Source organism: Candoia aspera, chromosome 4 (genome assembly GCF_035149785.1).
Source record: "Candoia aspera isolate rCanAsp1 chromosome 4, rCanAsp1.hap2, whole genome shotgun sequence".
NCBI lineage: Eukaryota > Metazoa > Chordata > Lepidosauria > Squamata > Boidae > Candoia > Candoia aspera.
Window position 1 is genome coordinate 49,708,107 of NC_086156.1, and position 16,145 is coordinate 49,724,251.

Genomic DNA, 16,145 nt, shown 5'->3' on the forward strand with positions numbered 1-16,145 from the left:
TGAAAAATGACTACTTCTGTGGAGAAAGGTGTGGTCTGTGTTCCTACGGTGGTTTTTATAGTATCCTCCATTAAAAAAAGTAAAGGACTCAGATTTTATTTTTTCGATCAGATTTTTATTCAGACCTTCACTGAACCGTCTCTTCCACGCTTCCTTTCCTCTATTGCGTGTACTGAGGGTGTTCCTCTATTCTGAAAGCGCTCCCTCCTCCTCCAGCCGAGGAGCAGCGCATGCGCATCGTTGGAGGGTTCCTCGCTGCAGCTGCCGGAGCTCGTTGGTGACACCCCGGGCGTGCGCTGGCGGAGCGGCTGCGGGAGGGACGCCGGGAAACAAAAGGGGAACAGGCGGCGGCGCGGGTGGTACGGAAACAAGCTCTGCGCGCCTCGCATTCGTGGAAAGCGCGAGGTCGACTTGGAGGCTACCGTGGGAAGAAAGAGAGGACGCTGCGGGGCAAGCCGGTGAAGCCCGCTTCCTTTCCCCCTTCGAGAAGGCAGCGGAGTCCGAGGAGAGCCCGGCGCTCCCTCATCCTTGCTGCGCCGAGGGCCCTTCGCGGCCCCGCCCTGCCGGCTTGCCCGGAGTTCCTCGTCCTTGCTCTTCGTTCGGACGGAGCTGATCTCGAGCGAGAGAACTCGGAGCCGCTGGCGCTGGGTGAGAACCGGAATTGGGGCGGAAAGCTGGCAGTTGCTCCTGCCAGAAGGATGGGCGGGGACTCGTCACCTCTCTGGGGCGGATGGTAGGCGGGGAAGGGGTTCCTGGTGTCTCCGGACTTGTCGGAAGGGGTAGGCCGGCGCGCAGGAACCTCTGGACCGTGTTCGCATGACCAAACCCATGTGAGTCGTGTAGGATTCAGTTCGTGTGCCCGTACTTACCACGACTCCCTGAATATAACTGTTCATTTCGAGACACAAGTGTTCTGGTACTTGATGGTGGTTTAGGGGTACGTCCATTAAAACCTCAGATCCTCATTTTTGCATATAAGTAAACCACGGTTAAGATAACTAAAGTAAGATAAGCTACCCCGGGGGTAAGACAGGCCCCCGCTCTCCCGGCCTTTCAGAAGGGAGTAAAAACATGGTTATGCCACCTGGCCTGGGATGGGAGGGGGACAGCTATCCATGGGGGTGGTTGGCCCCATGAGGGTGCCAAGGTTAAGATCTTACTTCCCATCTTGAATTTTATATTTTATATTTTATATTCTATATTTTATGTCTTGTATTTTTATGTACTTATATTGAATTGTTTTAGCGATTTGCCATTTTTATTATTTGTAAGCCGCCCAGAGTCATACGTGAGATGGGTGGCAGAGAAATGTAATAAATAAAGAAAATATGGGAAAGAGCCAGTTTGGTCTAGTGGTTAAGGCACCAGGCTAGAAACTAGGAGGCTGTGAGTTCCAGTGCCGTGTTAGGCATGAAAGCCGGCTGGGTGACCTTGGGCCAGCCACACACACTCAGCCCAAGTCACCTCACAGGGTTGTTGTTGTGGGGTGTGTTCCCCACCTTGAAGTTATTTATAAAAATAATAAAGGTGGAATAAAAAAAATCTAAAAAAAAGTCAACCTACATGCAGTGTCTCTGATGAGATGTTGCCTGGGCTTCAGGGGTGCTTCACAGGATCTTTCTCAGGAAGTATGGTTGGAGGGTGAGTTGGAGAAAAAGTTGGAAACTGGCCTGGTTCAACTGCCCTCTTACTGGGGAAAGAAACTGATCCTTCTACCCGTACTTTATAGCAAAGGATGAAAATTCAGGATATTTGCAGTACCGATGTTAGCTTAATAGTTGGATAGCCGAGAGAGAAAATTCTGTTTTGTTTAAGACTGTAATCCTAGGCATGTTTACTTGTGAGTAAACACCCTTAAATTCAGGTGGTGGTAGTTATCTTACATGTACACTATTATAAGTAATGATGCATAGTACTATGTTTACATGATTTACTATTAATATGAATTAAAGGGTTTCATAGGCAAAAAATAAATTGCTGCCCAAATGATTTCATGATCTAAATGTTATGCTCTAGGCCTGCATTTAGACATTGTGTTTAAGTGGGCAGAGGGGCATGTTTCAATTGTGACTTTTTAATGGTATTTCTTTCCCTTCACATTCAGAGCAACATTTGCATTCCTAATCCTGTTAATTTCAGTATGCTGCATCAATATTAAGTTGATTTAAAATTCTCTTAAAATCAGTGTGGGAAATTAGTTATTTGATCTCCTCAGGAATCAAGTGCAAGTTAAGGAAAATAGTAGTGTTTTGATGCTCTTAAAATGAGGAGAGAAACCATAGCATGAGTTGTAAGTAGGCAACCTGTGAAATTCCAGAACTACTGGCAGAAGGATGAGTAGGAAACTTAGCTAGTGTGGTCAGTGATGAAGGAAGCTGAGAGTTGTATTTCAGCAACATCTGAAATTGCCTGAGGTTTCTCATCTCTGCCTTAAGTTTTTTTGGATGAGTATATACTTTGTCAGACATATGATTTGAATTACAAGAATGTATACAATAGTTTTATAGTTACTCCAGAAATAAGTGAAATGCAGATAGTATTTTATTTATTCCTTTATTTATTGAACAAAATTTGTATGCTGCCTCATCAAATAACACTAGTCAACTTATAACAACAACAAAACAAAGATACACTTTGCTTTATGGAGTCCTTGGTGCCCTCTGAGCTTGGTTGTTCACTTGCAGACATTTTAGTACCTGTGTAGGTAACATCATCAGTGCCTAGTTGGGTAATGAAACATCTGCAAGCAAACAACCAAGCTCACAGAGCATCAAGGACTCCACAGTTCAACCCTGAGCTACATGTATTCTCTTCTTTTGGGACACTTTGCTTTCCTTTTTTAGCCATTTTTGTTCCTCCTCAGTTACCCATCTCTAGATAACAGTGGTTTAATTGTAGGTCTCATTGTGGGCTAGTTTTGGGGAAGAATGTGTTTTACAACCAGGAGATACAAAGCTGGTTCCGCCACACCCCTGAAATGACTTGTTTTGGGGCGATCTGGTGTTTAGATTTATGCCTAAGATGCTTTTTTGGTTTAAAAGGGCCAAATAAATGTTCTCTTTCCTCAGTAGTAAAGCAGGTCCTCTGGCCTAGTTTATTCCTTTTGTTATAGCCATTCAAGAAATTATAAATGCTCTGCCCAGTTGGATACAATCCAGTGGAAATTTATTTTAAGTACACTAAGGATTGCAGTATAACAGGTAAAAGAATCGTATTGAGGTCTAGGCTTGTCAGTTCAACTTAATGCATGTTGTCTACCTCTTTATACATCGTTTAAATACTCCATTAGGGTGTATTCTCAATCTTGCTTAATGGAAAATTATCCTTTTGTTGTCTTAAACTTCTAGTTGTATTCTCAGCCAGGATTTTAAAAAAAGGACAGGGATTTTCTTCTCTTTCAGTACTTGTTTTTTCTTTCTCTTTGCACAAGAAATAAAGTTAACTGTCCTGAGATAAAAATAAATGCTAGTTCAACAAATACAACAGTTCTGTAAATATGCATGCTGAAAAATGAAATGAGAACAGCTGTATGTATTAATAAAATTGAGTAGTGAATTAGTAGTTCTTTCAGATTAATTAGATTAATATTTTGGAGTGATGTTTGTATGATCTAAAGTGTGATAAATCTCTAGAAAAAAATAGACCTTGTTTCTTTTCAGGTCTGTTTTTGTTTCACTTCTTGCCTCTTTGAATTCAGGGAATAGTAAGGTTTATTTATTTCCCAGAAGGTTGGACTGATACTGGAGAAATGATACAAAAGTATAACTGGGACAAGTTCTTTTTTTTTCTGGAAATGGGGAATTGCTCTTCCCCTTGGTTGAACTAATAAAAAATAAAGTTTTCAGCAAAATTTGATGACTATGAACAGAAATTTCTGTTGCATTATTCAACTTTGATCCTTAAACAGGAGATATATCTGAATGGGTGTATTCTTTCCAAAACCCTTTGTAGATGCAAATTTGTTTAGATCACTACATAGTAAGCTACATGTTTCACATTTCTGGAGCAAAGCAGGAAAAAAAATCATCTTTTGGGTGTGTGGTTAGGAATTATTAAGTGCTGTCCCTTTTTAGGAAAAAGGAAAATTCTACCGGTAAGTGGAAAAGAAGTGATATAATTCAAGAAATGTAAAACTGCTCAAGTGAATAAGAATTTGATTCACTGTGTTCATCCTTATGTCTGTTACTGTGAATTGTCCTACTAATTTCATTAGATGCTAATGCAAAAAAATAAAACTTAAATGACAGGTTTCTTGACAGCTAATTCCACTAAGATACTGTTAATATTGTATTACTGTGCATATGCACCTAGATTTTGGTGTTTAAGAATTATTCTTCAAATTAAATTATTGCTGACAAATGACATCCCTCATTTATAACATTTATTTAATTTTCTATATTATTTATAGCTTTGATGTTTTAATAATTCCTTTGGAAATGTTCCTTGGAGTTGCATTTATAGTTTTGTATCTCTTGTACTGAACAGTTCCTCAGCTAATTGCAATAAGAAATATAATTGCATAATCTATTAGATGAGAAAACTAAGGTGACTTGAATATGAATACATTCAGATCAAGTTCTGTATTGAAACACAAGCAGTTACTAAACTGAAGACCTTCTGAGCTAAGCGGAGGTACTTTGAAATCCAAGACAAACTTTTAAAAATAGTTTTAAAAATAATTTTATTCCATTACACTAATTAACCCAAAACTGCATTATATGAAGTTTATTATATTATAATAATAAAACAATTGGAATTTTATCTCATGAACAAAACAAATGAATTGCTAAAAAGCCACCCTTCCTTGTGCCATTGTTTAAAAAAAAAATGTTCACAAATTATATGTATCAGCAATTCCTTTACCCAGGTTCAAGTGCATTCTCAGCCATGGAAATGCACTGGATGATTTTCTCTAGTAACTTTCTCAACCCAACTTTCCTAACAGGTTTGTTGTTACAGGAGAAAATGGGGAAGAAGTTCTGTGTATGCCTCCTTGAACTCTTGAATAAAAAGTGGGATATAATCCAGCAAATAAATAGATTTTTCTTTCTAATATTGTTTCATCATTCTTCCAGCTGACCCCAGTGCATTTTGATGACTTAAGAGATTCCAAATGCTGGGGTATAACAAACTACTCTGGAGACTAGGAAGAGTCATAGCTTCTTTAAGATGCTGTGTAACAATGCAGTGAATACAGCCATGCCAGATATGAAGCACCTTTCTGATCTTCAGATCCCTACTAACAGCTATATAGCTTCAGAGACAGCTTTAAAAATGACCAATTATAAGCCTGATAGTATATAAAATTAAATTACTTTTCCCAGCACATACTTGTAATTTACACCATGAAAAGCTTGAGAGAGAAGAAAAAAAATTGTAAACTATGCGTTGTTGTTTATTCGTTCAGTCGCTTCCGACTCTTCGTGACTTCATGGACCAGCCCACGCCAGAGCTTCCTGTCGGTCGTCAACACCCCCAGCTCCCCCAGGGACGAGTCCGTCACCTCTAGAATATCATCTATCCATCTTGCCCTTGGTTGGCCCCTCTTCCTTTTGCCTTCCACTCTCCCTAGCATCAACATCTTCTCCAGGCTGTCCTGTCTTCTCATTATGTGGCCAAAGTATTTCAGTTTTGCCTTTAATATCATTCCCTCAAGTGAGCAGTCTGGCTTTATTTCTTGGAGTATGGACTGGTTTGATCTTCTTGCAGTCCAAGGCACTCTCAGAATTTTCCTCCAACACCACAGTTCCAAGGCATGTAGCTTCCTTCTCTCAGCCTTCCTTATGGTCCAGCTCTCGCAGCCATATGTTACTACTGGGAATACCATTGCTTTAACTATGCGGGCCTTTGTTGTCAGTGTGATGTCTCTGCTCTTAACTATTTTATTGAGGTTTGTCATTGCTCTTCTCCCAAGGATTAAACGACTTCTGATTTCCTGACTGCAGTCAACATTTGCAGTAATGTTTGCACCTAGAAATACAAAGTCTTTCACTGCCTCTACATTTTCTCCCTCTATTTGCCAGTTATCAATCAAGCTGGTTGCCATAATCTTGGTTTTTTTGAGGTTTAACTGCAAGCCAGCTTTTGCACTTACTTCTTGCACCTTCATCATAAGGCTCCTCAGTTCCTCTTCGCTTTCAGCCATCAAAGTGGTATCATCTTCATATCTGAGATTGTTAATGTTTCTTCCAGCGATTTTAACTCCAGCCTTGGATTCCTCAAGCCCAGGACGTCGCATAATGTGTTCTGCATACAAGTTGAATAGGTAGGGTGAGAGTATACAGCCCTGGCATACTCCTTTCCCAATCTTAAACCAGTCCGTTCCGTGGTCTGTTCTTACTGTTGCTACTTGGTCGTTATACAGATTCCTCAGGAGGTATACAAGATGACTTGGTATCCCCATACCACTACGAACTTGCCACACTTTGTTATGGTCCACACAGTCAAAGGCTTTAGAATAGTCAATAAAACAGAAATAGATGTTTTTCTGAAACTCCCTGGCTTTTCCCATTATCCAGCGGATATTGGCAATTTGGTCCCTAGTTCCTCTGCCTTTTCTAAACCCAGCTTGTACATCTGGCAATTCTCGCTCCATGAATTGCTGAAGTCTACCTTGCAGGATCTTGAGCATTACCTTACTGGCATGTGAAATGAGTGCCACTGTTCGATAGTTTGAACATTCTTTAGTGTTTCCCTTTTTTGGTATGGGGATATGATTTTTCTCAGTCTGATGGCCATTCTTGTGTTTTCCAAATTTGCTGGCATATAGCATGCATTACCTTGACAGCATCATCTTGCAAGATTTTGAACAGTTCAGCTGGGATGCTGTCGTCTCCTGCTGCCTTGTTATTGGCAATGCTTCTTAAGGCCCATTCAACCTCACTCTTCAGGATGTCTGGCTCTGGTTCACTGACCACACCATCAAAGCTATCCCTGATATTGTTATCCTTCCTATACAGGTCTTCCGTACATTCTTGCCACCTTTTCTTGATCTCTTCTTCTTCTGTTAGGTCCTTGCCATGTTTGTTTTTGATCATACCCATTTTTGCCTGGAATTTACCTCCGATGTTTCTAATTTTCTGGAAGAGGTCTCTTGTCCTTCCTATTCTATTGTCTTCTTCCACTTCCGTGCATTGCTTGTTTAAAAATAATTCCTTATCTCTTCTGGCTAACCTCTGGAATTTTGCATTTAATTGGGCATATCTCCCCCTATCACTGTTGCCTTTTGCTTTCCTTCTTTCTTGGGCTACTTCTAGTGTCTCCGCAGACAGCCATTTTGCCTTCTTGGTTTTCTCTTTCTTTGGGATGTATTTTGTTGCCGCCTCCTGAACAATGTTGCGAACTTCTGTCCATAGTTCTTCCGGGACCCTATCTACTAAGTCCAGTCCCTTGAATCTATTGTAACCTATGTAGTTGCTTGAAAAATAAAGGAATAAAAATAGGGAAACCTTGAAGTTAAATTCAACTGGATTATAAATATAGTATGCAAATATCAGATGAATTCTAGACCATCAGTTTAGATCTTCTTACATTTGTGTCATTGAAGGGACGTGGTAGTCTGAGTGAGAAAAGATTTTTGAAAGATTATTATGGCTTTTGGACTGTTCCTGCTTGTAGAATGATCTATGATTTATCAGTTCTCTTTTTAGTATATAGCAGTCTTCTTCATGGGCCATTAGTACATTGGGAGTTCTGCAAAAGTTGCATGGGTACATCATAATAGAGCTGTAATGGTGAGTACTCATAGTGAGTACTTAATATTGATTTCACAGAAAGACATATCAGTGAACATAAAATGTAAGTAGCTTGCCCAAACAGCTAGTAGTAGATGTAGAGTCTGAACCTTAAAACACACAGCTTTGAACTCTTTTTCAGCATGCAGATCCCTGCTTTCTCACCACTTTAGTTATAGTCTTCATTCTGCTCTTCTCACCTTATGTAAAGGTTCAGGCAGGAATCTCTGATATGCTAGAGAAAGTTGTTTTGTGAATGATGGACCCCAAAAGCAGAAACCTTCAAGGGTGGGAAGTAAGTAGCTGCATGGGCATTGACTCAAAAAGGTGGGGAGAAGACACCCAGGATTCTACCTTGGAACTAACATATATAAAAATCAGGATTCCTCAGTTGGTAATCTAAGATCTTTTCATATGTATGCCTTCCTAATTTTCTGAAATAAATGTACTTACCTAACCTTCTTGAGTCTGCTTGTAAAAATGTGACTAGGAACAGAATTTAATTGCTGTACCTGGTACAAAGTCTTCACACTTTGTTGGGCCATACCTAGTTTTGGTCTCTCTGATTCCTTTTCCTACTATATCAAATCAAGTAATACCTAGTTCTCTGCCTGGTTTTCTTCTAATAAGACAGTGCAAAGGAGTTTGTTGGCCTCTAGTTGTCTTCCATCTTTCTTTAGTGTTTGTGAGTTCATATTGGTCTCAAAGGCTTTAGGGTAATGAAGATGACAGGGTACTGAAGATCAGAGCACTGAGGTATATCTTCATCTTGTCACAATTTCTCTGCTCCTCTGGTATGAACATTTAAGTCAGCCCTGTTAAGAGTCCCCTGCCCCATCTCATGAGGTTCATGGCAAGGACACAGCTGTTCTTTGTGGTTGTGCCCACACTTGGAATATAATTCCCCTCCAAGGTTTCTTTGGCTCTTCTCTCTGTCATGAGCACTGATAGTGAGCAGGAGGGGGCCCCTATCCAGGAGGGAAAACGCATGCATAGTAGAGAGAAATTGAGCTGTCATTCAAAGAGACAGAACAGACCCACCTTGACTTTTGGGGTTTATCTGTATGGGTTTTCTCACGCTTCTTCAGTTTGTTAGGATTGATGTCCTGACAGGCAGTAACCACACCGAGATGAGGAATAGCTCTCTAGTGTTTTATTACTGCTACAGTAGACAGAAAATCCTAACAAACTGAAGAAGCGTGAGAAAACCCATACAGATAAACCCCAAAAGTCAAGGCAAGTCTGTTCTGGTCTGTTCTCGTTGCATTTTTCAAGACTTTTAAGTCTATTTTATTTCATTATGCCTTTGGTTCTGATTGATTCTGGGCGTGAAATATAGTTAGATATATTGATTTTGTATTTTGTTACTGGTTTTGTATTTTTTAAAAATTGCTGTTTGTTGTCTTTATAGATTGACATAAATAAAGAAAATGCCTTCTAAACAATTGTTATATACCCAAGTTAGTTTGGCAATGGTTGACGAGGAATCAGCATGGGGGAAATATATTTATTTTCTTGTAGGAATGCTGATTATATAAATTACTGGCTATCATCCAAGACTAAGCAACAACATGGAATAAGAAATTATAAGTGTGTCAGATCAAACGGCCAAATAATAGCAACGTTAACAAAAATTATAGCTTTGCAAACACATGGTTATAATTTTAATTTACTGTGAATACTACAGGTCCTAAAACCAGAAAAAAAGTGATTATCTGTACTAAAAATATAATTTGCCCAGATACTCTGCCAGTTAGCTGTCTTGTTAGAAAACTGGCATAATGAGAGGAGGTGTTAGGCTTCTAAAATTCTTTTAACTAGAATAAATTGTTGCCATTTTATTTTCATGTAAGTGTTTATACTGAATATTGAAATGATTGTATAAATGTATGCTTTCAAGAAATCCAACAAGTTTGAGTCACCATAATAAATATTTGCTTGAATTGGGTCTTAACAGAAATTCTTAATAGTTCTAGAACAATACTTTTTTTCCACGTAGCCAGAATCCTGTACCTATAGTTGCCCTGTGGGTATTTAATTTAATTTTGTTTATATACCAGCTCTTGGCAAAGCTTACAAAGGCAAGCACCAAAAAGGTATAGTATAATAAATATTTTAAGAAGCCTGAGAGAATAAAATGCCACAACTTTTCTTGATGCTGAAAGTACGACAGTATTGATGTTGGACAGATCATCTTGGAAAATCAGTAAGTTAAATGGTGTGACACTAGCTTTTTGTGCTTTTTAAGACTTTTTTGGTTTATGCTTATATAAACCATGTCCCATTTCAAGATCACTAAATGTGATCTTGTAACATTTTTGCTTGCTTCAGATACATCAATTAATCATGTTTCTCGTTTATCAAAAGCAATACACAGCATGAAACATCATAAAGTTAATTCTAAAGGAAGCAAGTGTGGTCGTTCTCAGCAAAGGTATCACTGGGAATATAAATGAATATGTTGGCTCATCCTTCAGATGTTCCCTTTTATTAATTTTTATTAATAGCGTACATCTCTGAAGTTTTTATCCAAGTTTTTCTTGATTCCTTCTTTTTGCCAGTGATGTTGGGTTGAAAATTTTCCCAATGTTTAACATTTTCCATTTTTAAAAGATCATTAATAATTATAAATGTGTAATTTTTCCCAAATACTTTCCCATTCTAATGAACTTTATTTACTTTTCAGAACTTTCCCATTGCTATCCTATTCAGCCCTAAGTTTGGAATTTCTTATAAGGCTGCTAACTCTTTGCTTTCCTTAACCCACTTTCCATTCAGGTTTTGCTTTTACTTCTTCCAATTTACTATCTACAACTCTTAGTGTTAGGCTTCCTATGCAATTTTGTTGCCATACACTTATATACATAATTGAGCTTTTTATAGCATATATACAGACAATATCAATAAAATGCTGTGGAAGCACAACACAAGAAAATGTATTTTTTCCAGATTAAATGCCATAAATCAGAAATCAAATCCCCTGCTTAACTAAAAGCATGCTAACTTGGTGATAGAAAAGCATAAGAAAAATAGATTTCACAAAGGAAAGAATGTCATAATATAGATGCTGTCACAGAAAAGGCCTTCTCACTTGTTTCCACCAACTGTTTCTCATTTTAGGATGGGAAATAAAGTAGACTGTTTTCAGTTCACTACAGGGGACCCAATATAGTAGTATTGGTTATATTAGGGTTTTTAAGGTATCCAGTTCCCATATGATTTAAGCATTTAAAGGTTATAATCAGTAACTTAAGTTGTGTTTAGAAACGAAGTGTTTGCAATGAAAATGGCACAGAAGAGGAAGTAGGATATTGTCTTTAAAAACAATATTCTAATTATAAGTGTGCTTTTCCAGCTTGAGGCCCGGAGCAGGTTTTGCGCAGTGTTTTGAGGACACACTCTAAAAGTAGCTGGGATCAGGATCAAGTCTTGGAAGGTATAAGGAACGAGATGGATGCCTTAAGACTTTGTGCAGCTTGAAACACCAATTTTGCCTCTTAACCCCACTTCATAATGAAAAAAAGAGCAAAAACCGAAGTTTTGATTCTACCCACTCACCAGGTAGCCAAATATTTTTATCAAGTTATACAGTGGCACAAAACTTTGAATTAGATATGTTGTTTTATTGTCTTCCTTTTAACCTGATAATGATTTGTGGGACTAAACTATTTTTCTTCTATTGTAAAGGCTGGTCAAAGACCATAATAAAGATATTTGAATTTGGATTTGACTCTACCCACTCTGAAGTGCCACAGGAGTGATTCTGGCATCTTGTACTTTTTCACGCTTATCCTAAAGCATCTACATCAGGATCCAGATCATACGGTTTTTTAGGGGGATGGGAGAACTGATTGATTCTTACTTGTCAGTTGGATGCTGCAAATCAGTAGTGTTTGAAGGGCAAAATTACATGCAAGTACAAGCCAGTACAAGTAATGGTTAAGGTGTTAAACCAGAAACTAGAACCATTGTGTTGGACCAGAAACTAGAACCATGAGAAACTAAAACCAAACTAGAACCATAATCCTCAATTAGGTATGAAAGCCAGCTGTGTGTCTTTGGGCCAGTTACTTTCTGTAACTACACCTCACAGGGTTGTTGTTATGGGAAAAGTAGACAGAAGCATTATGTATGCTGCCTTGAGTTGGACAAATAATTGAGCAGGATATAAGATGATGATGATGATGATGCTAGTCCCTAGGTAGGGCAATACAGTCCAAATTAGAATAGTCTGAATTAAAGTAACACAAGCCTGTATGGTAACAATTTGTATATATGAATGCATGTAAATGATAACTTTTTATATCATTTTTTTGTGGTTTCTAAAATCTATTTGTGCTTTAGGAAAAAAAGATATGCCTTTTATATTTATAGTACATTTCAAGTGGAGCACTTCTGAATATTGCATACATTTGATATACTTGCTTTTGGTACAGGCATAGAGCAATGGGTACCAAATCAGGTTCAGAACGATATAGCTTGTGATCTTTCTCTTTGCCATGGGGTGAGGGTCTAAAGGTTCCCCACAGCGGAATTTTCAGATGAAAATAATTTGATTTACTAATTTATAAACTGAATTTATAAGCTGTATTTAGAGGTGAATGAACCTGGAAGGAATTTGGGTTTATATACTGTACACTTTTCCTGCAGGTGGTGATTTTCAATTTCCTGATCTTAGTTTGAGGTAGTATGTTTTGTTTCAGTGTTTGGTTAAACTAAGAATTGCAGGATCTTGCAGTATTTATTCATAGTTTTTAACATTCTTCAAATAATCCTTTAATTGCATGGTAGTTGCTTAGCTCTTCATTTTTTTAACTTTCCCTTTTGAATGGATGCCTTTTCTCTGCTCATTCATTCGTGAAGTAAATGCTAGAAATACTTATTGTCTTGTGAGATGAATAACTATATCATTGCACTGATGCTGAATCATCCTCTGTAGCTGAACTGAGCAAGAAAGTAGATGCTGTATTTACCTCAAAGGAAGATGCCTCTGAATTTAAGAAGATCTCAAAAAACAAAGCTAGAGAAAAGAAATAACAACATTGACAATAATCCTATGCAGTGCCTTGTTTTGTTTTGTTTTGTTTTGGTTTTTTATCTTGTCAATTTAATGTTTCCAATTCTAAAGATCTCTAGCCCATAAATTGGTGCATGGGACATGCTTGTATGTATGTACAGTATACCGTACGTACTGTATATATATGAATGTTTATAAACCTTACCTGCCATAAACGTTCTGAAAGAAGGTGGAGCCAGGATTAAAAATAAATGCATATTAATGAATTAATAAGTACAAATTGAAATGTTGCTAATAGAATAAGATGTCCTATTTATAAAATTGCTGTTCATTTACACGTATCAAGCATTCTGTCTTACACACTGAAACACACTGCACTCAGAAATACTGTTTCTTTTGAGCAGAAACAGCAAAAGAAAATTAAATGAGATGAGTAAGAGAAAATGTATCTGCATTGGAAGGGAAGAGAAAATAGAAAATAAAACTGAATGGAGAAGAGGAAAAAGAGAATTAAGTGAGTTTGATCCTCAGTGGGAAACTTAAGAGGTGATGTAGAAAGTTCTTCTCTTCAAAGCTTTAAAGTAGCCATGTTCTTTGCAAAGCCAGTATCTGCATGCATATGAATGAAGGGCCAGTTCATTTCACTGGTGGCCTCTTGGGAAATGTCGGTGTGTGCATGTTTGAACAGTGTTTGAAGTAGCCACATAGGCCTTGCAAAGAATACTATTTTAATGCTTTGAAAATAGGGACTTCATTTCCTCTAATGTGCTTGGCATAGACTTACTGTTTAGGACTCACCAAAAGTGTTAAATTCAGCTTGCCAGCAGCCCTTTCCAGGCAACTGAAGAACTTCAGGCTCATCTTCCAAGACATGCATGCTTTGCAGCATGGATGTCAACAGCCATTTCCACTTTAACCTCCTTTTACACGAAAATTGTTTTTGGAAAAATATAGTACTTTAAACAGATGCTAATGTGTCTCAAAGGTGATGCTTTACTATAACTATTCTTTTTTTTATCTATTTATGGCCTTCTTTACCATGGTATAGATGTACTTTATTCAGTTGTCTCTTCTATTTCCTCATGCCATTCAGGAAGAAGGAACAATGAGCTCTCAGACAGCTCCTATTATACTGTATTCAAAACATAGCTGTCTTAGCAATTTTCCCCCAACACACATGAAAATGGGCTTTTATTTTTTAAAACATTATTTTATTATAAAATGCCATTAAAACTAAGAGGTGTTTTTTTTTTTTTGCTTTTAGTTTATAGGATAAAGCATAGACTGAGTTGTAAGTCAACATCTGTTTCATGAAAGAGCACATACAGGCCACAAGCTGCAAGTGGAATGTGCCAAGTTAGAGTGGTAGTACTATTTTTAGGCATGTGCTGCAGAGAAATTTGCCCCTAGAAACACTTATAAATCACAGAATCTCAAGTATCTTATGTAATTTGATTAATTGTGTACTTTTAAACATACCCAACAAAGCTCAGTGTGATTAATTTCCCTCTAAATGTCTTTGAGAATCAACCCTAAAATTTGTTTAAAAATTACCACTGGTTAGTAGTCTGTGTCCTCTGTGAATGGAAACATGCCTTTCAGAGAAAGTATCCGTCAATCATAAATTCTCATAACGAGTAGGCTATTCATGAAGGTGAAGAAATTAACTTTGCATGTGAGAGATCAGTTGAGGGCCAGCATTTCTCAGGGCACAGACATCAGTTATATCAGTAACCAGCAAAGGCATGGCTTCAAGGCCATAAAGGCCTAGTCAAAGAGTCCATTGAAATGTGGGAAGAGCAGGAGGAGGAAGAAACAGGTTTAAACTGCTATGGGTATAAGAGGAAAAGTGCACCCTCATGCTGACAGGGCAGTCATCTCTTCAGTATGACTTTGTTCTAATTTGCAATAAATATTGTTATTTAACCATTCAGCGTAGGGTTTTTGATATACTTCAGTCAAGTTTGAGCCTAGTATCACATTTAAGTTGTATAAAATTTGGGAGCAGGGGGAGGAGAGATGGAAACGTATTGCTGAGTCCTAGTCTGGGAAGCCAGACAACATAAAAGGAATGCTCTGTGTTGGGTGCTCCATTGGATTTGTTTTTTCTTCGTAGCGTTTTTCCAGTGCACGTGCAGGGTCCACTTTTTTGGATCAACTGAATGTTGGTCCGTTGGTTGTGACAGGAATTGACTGGTGGGCTTGTTGCCTGAGTCTGACGTTGTGGGCTGAGAGAGATTGACTGGCCTAAAGTCACCCAGCCAGCTTTCGTGCCTAAGGCAAGACTAGAACCCACGGTCTCCTGGTTTCTAGCCTGGAGCCTTAACCACTAGACCAAACTGGCTCCCAAGAGTATCAAGAATATGAAAAGTAGTTGTGCTGCTTATTAGCAGGTTATGTCAGTGTTTTGCTTTCTTGTCTCAAGGGGCTTTTGTTTGTTTTGCTACTTGAAGGATTCTTGGTGGATACAGAATAAATTATTATTTCCTGGTGCTAGTTTTGACCATCGTAGGGAAAGTAAATGGTGTCTGTGGATTATGTGAGCATCTAGAGTTGCTTCTCTTTAGATTTTGGCCTTAGAATGATAGGATTCCTTTTCAAAGAATTTTTATTTCTGTATGGCAGATTATCTCACATTATCTCTTGTGAACATTATGTTGGTAATTCATTCTAATTCCTATATCAATAATTATTTTATATACATAGCAAAATGTTTAGATAGAATTGTGAATAAATATTTGGGATATTGGCATATTAACCTGAAATAAATAATTACTTAGATCTGTAAGATTTAAGAGAATATAAATGCTACAGAATAAAAAGCATAAAAGATAATTAGGAATAAAAAAGGCAGGAACAGCTGATAAGACAAAATTCAGTTTAACTAAAATAATTGAATGCAGGGGAAAATTTTTGTTAAACTACATACTATACAAAATGTTTAGATTGTTTGGGAAACATAAATTTTGCAAAATGAATGTTGCTTTTAGGTCCCTAAAATGTAGTTTGTTCTGAAAATATATTATGAAGTACTGTTCACTACCATGAACAATTATTTTCAAGTTATAGGCACATATATATATCATGAAAGTAATACACTTAATATTTTTACTTTATTTCAGATCTGGGCACTTGGATTTAAACCAATACTGTGAGAAGCTGTCTGAGATTATATTTAAACATGGGGACTCCTGGCTCAGGAAGGAAAAGAACTCCAGTGAAGGACAGATTTTCTGCAGAAGATGAAGCCTTAGGTCATATTGCTAGAGAGGTTGGTAAATTGGTTCAAAATTAAGTGACAGGTATAACCTGGAAATCAATATTTTATTGCAGAATAGGTAATTATACTTATTTGAACAATTATTAAGTTGGAACTTATGTAATGGTATACTCAG

At 37.7% G+C, this 16,145-nt stretch overlaps 1 protein-coding gene across 7 annotated transcripts in view; it reads left to right on the top strand.

Annotated features, from left to right (window-relative positions):
* The first annotated feature begins 242 nt into the window (after positions 1 to 242).
* The window catches only part of LRRFIP2 (LRR binding FLII interacting protein 2), a 69,406-nt gene continuing 53,503 nt past the window's right edge, over positions 243 to 16,145 (top strand). Inside the window, exons 1-2 of one of the 7 annotated variants that reach the window (XM_063304082.1) lie at positions 243 to 648; positions 15,873 to 16,021. In XM_063304082.1, the coding sequence (XP_063160152.1) occupies positions 15,932 to 16,021 (90 nt within the window). In that variant the 5' untranslated portion in view covers positions 243 to 648; positions 15,873 to 15,931. The remainder of the gene's footprint in view (positions 649 to 15,872; positions 16,022 to 16,145) is intronic. The other 6 variants (XM_063304083.1, XM_063304084.1, XM_063304086.1 and 3 more) reach the window with 6 other exon arrangements.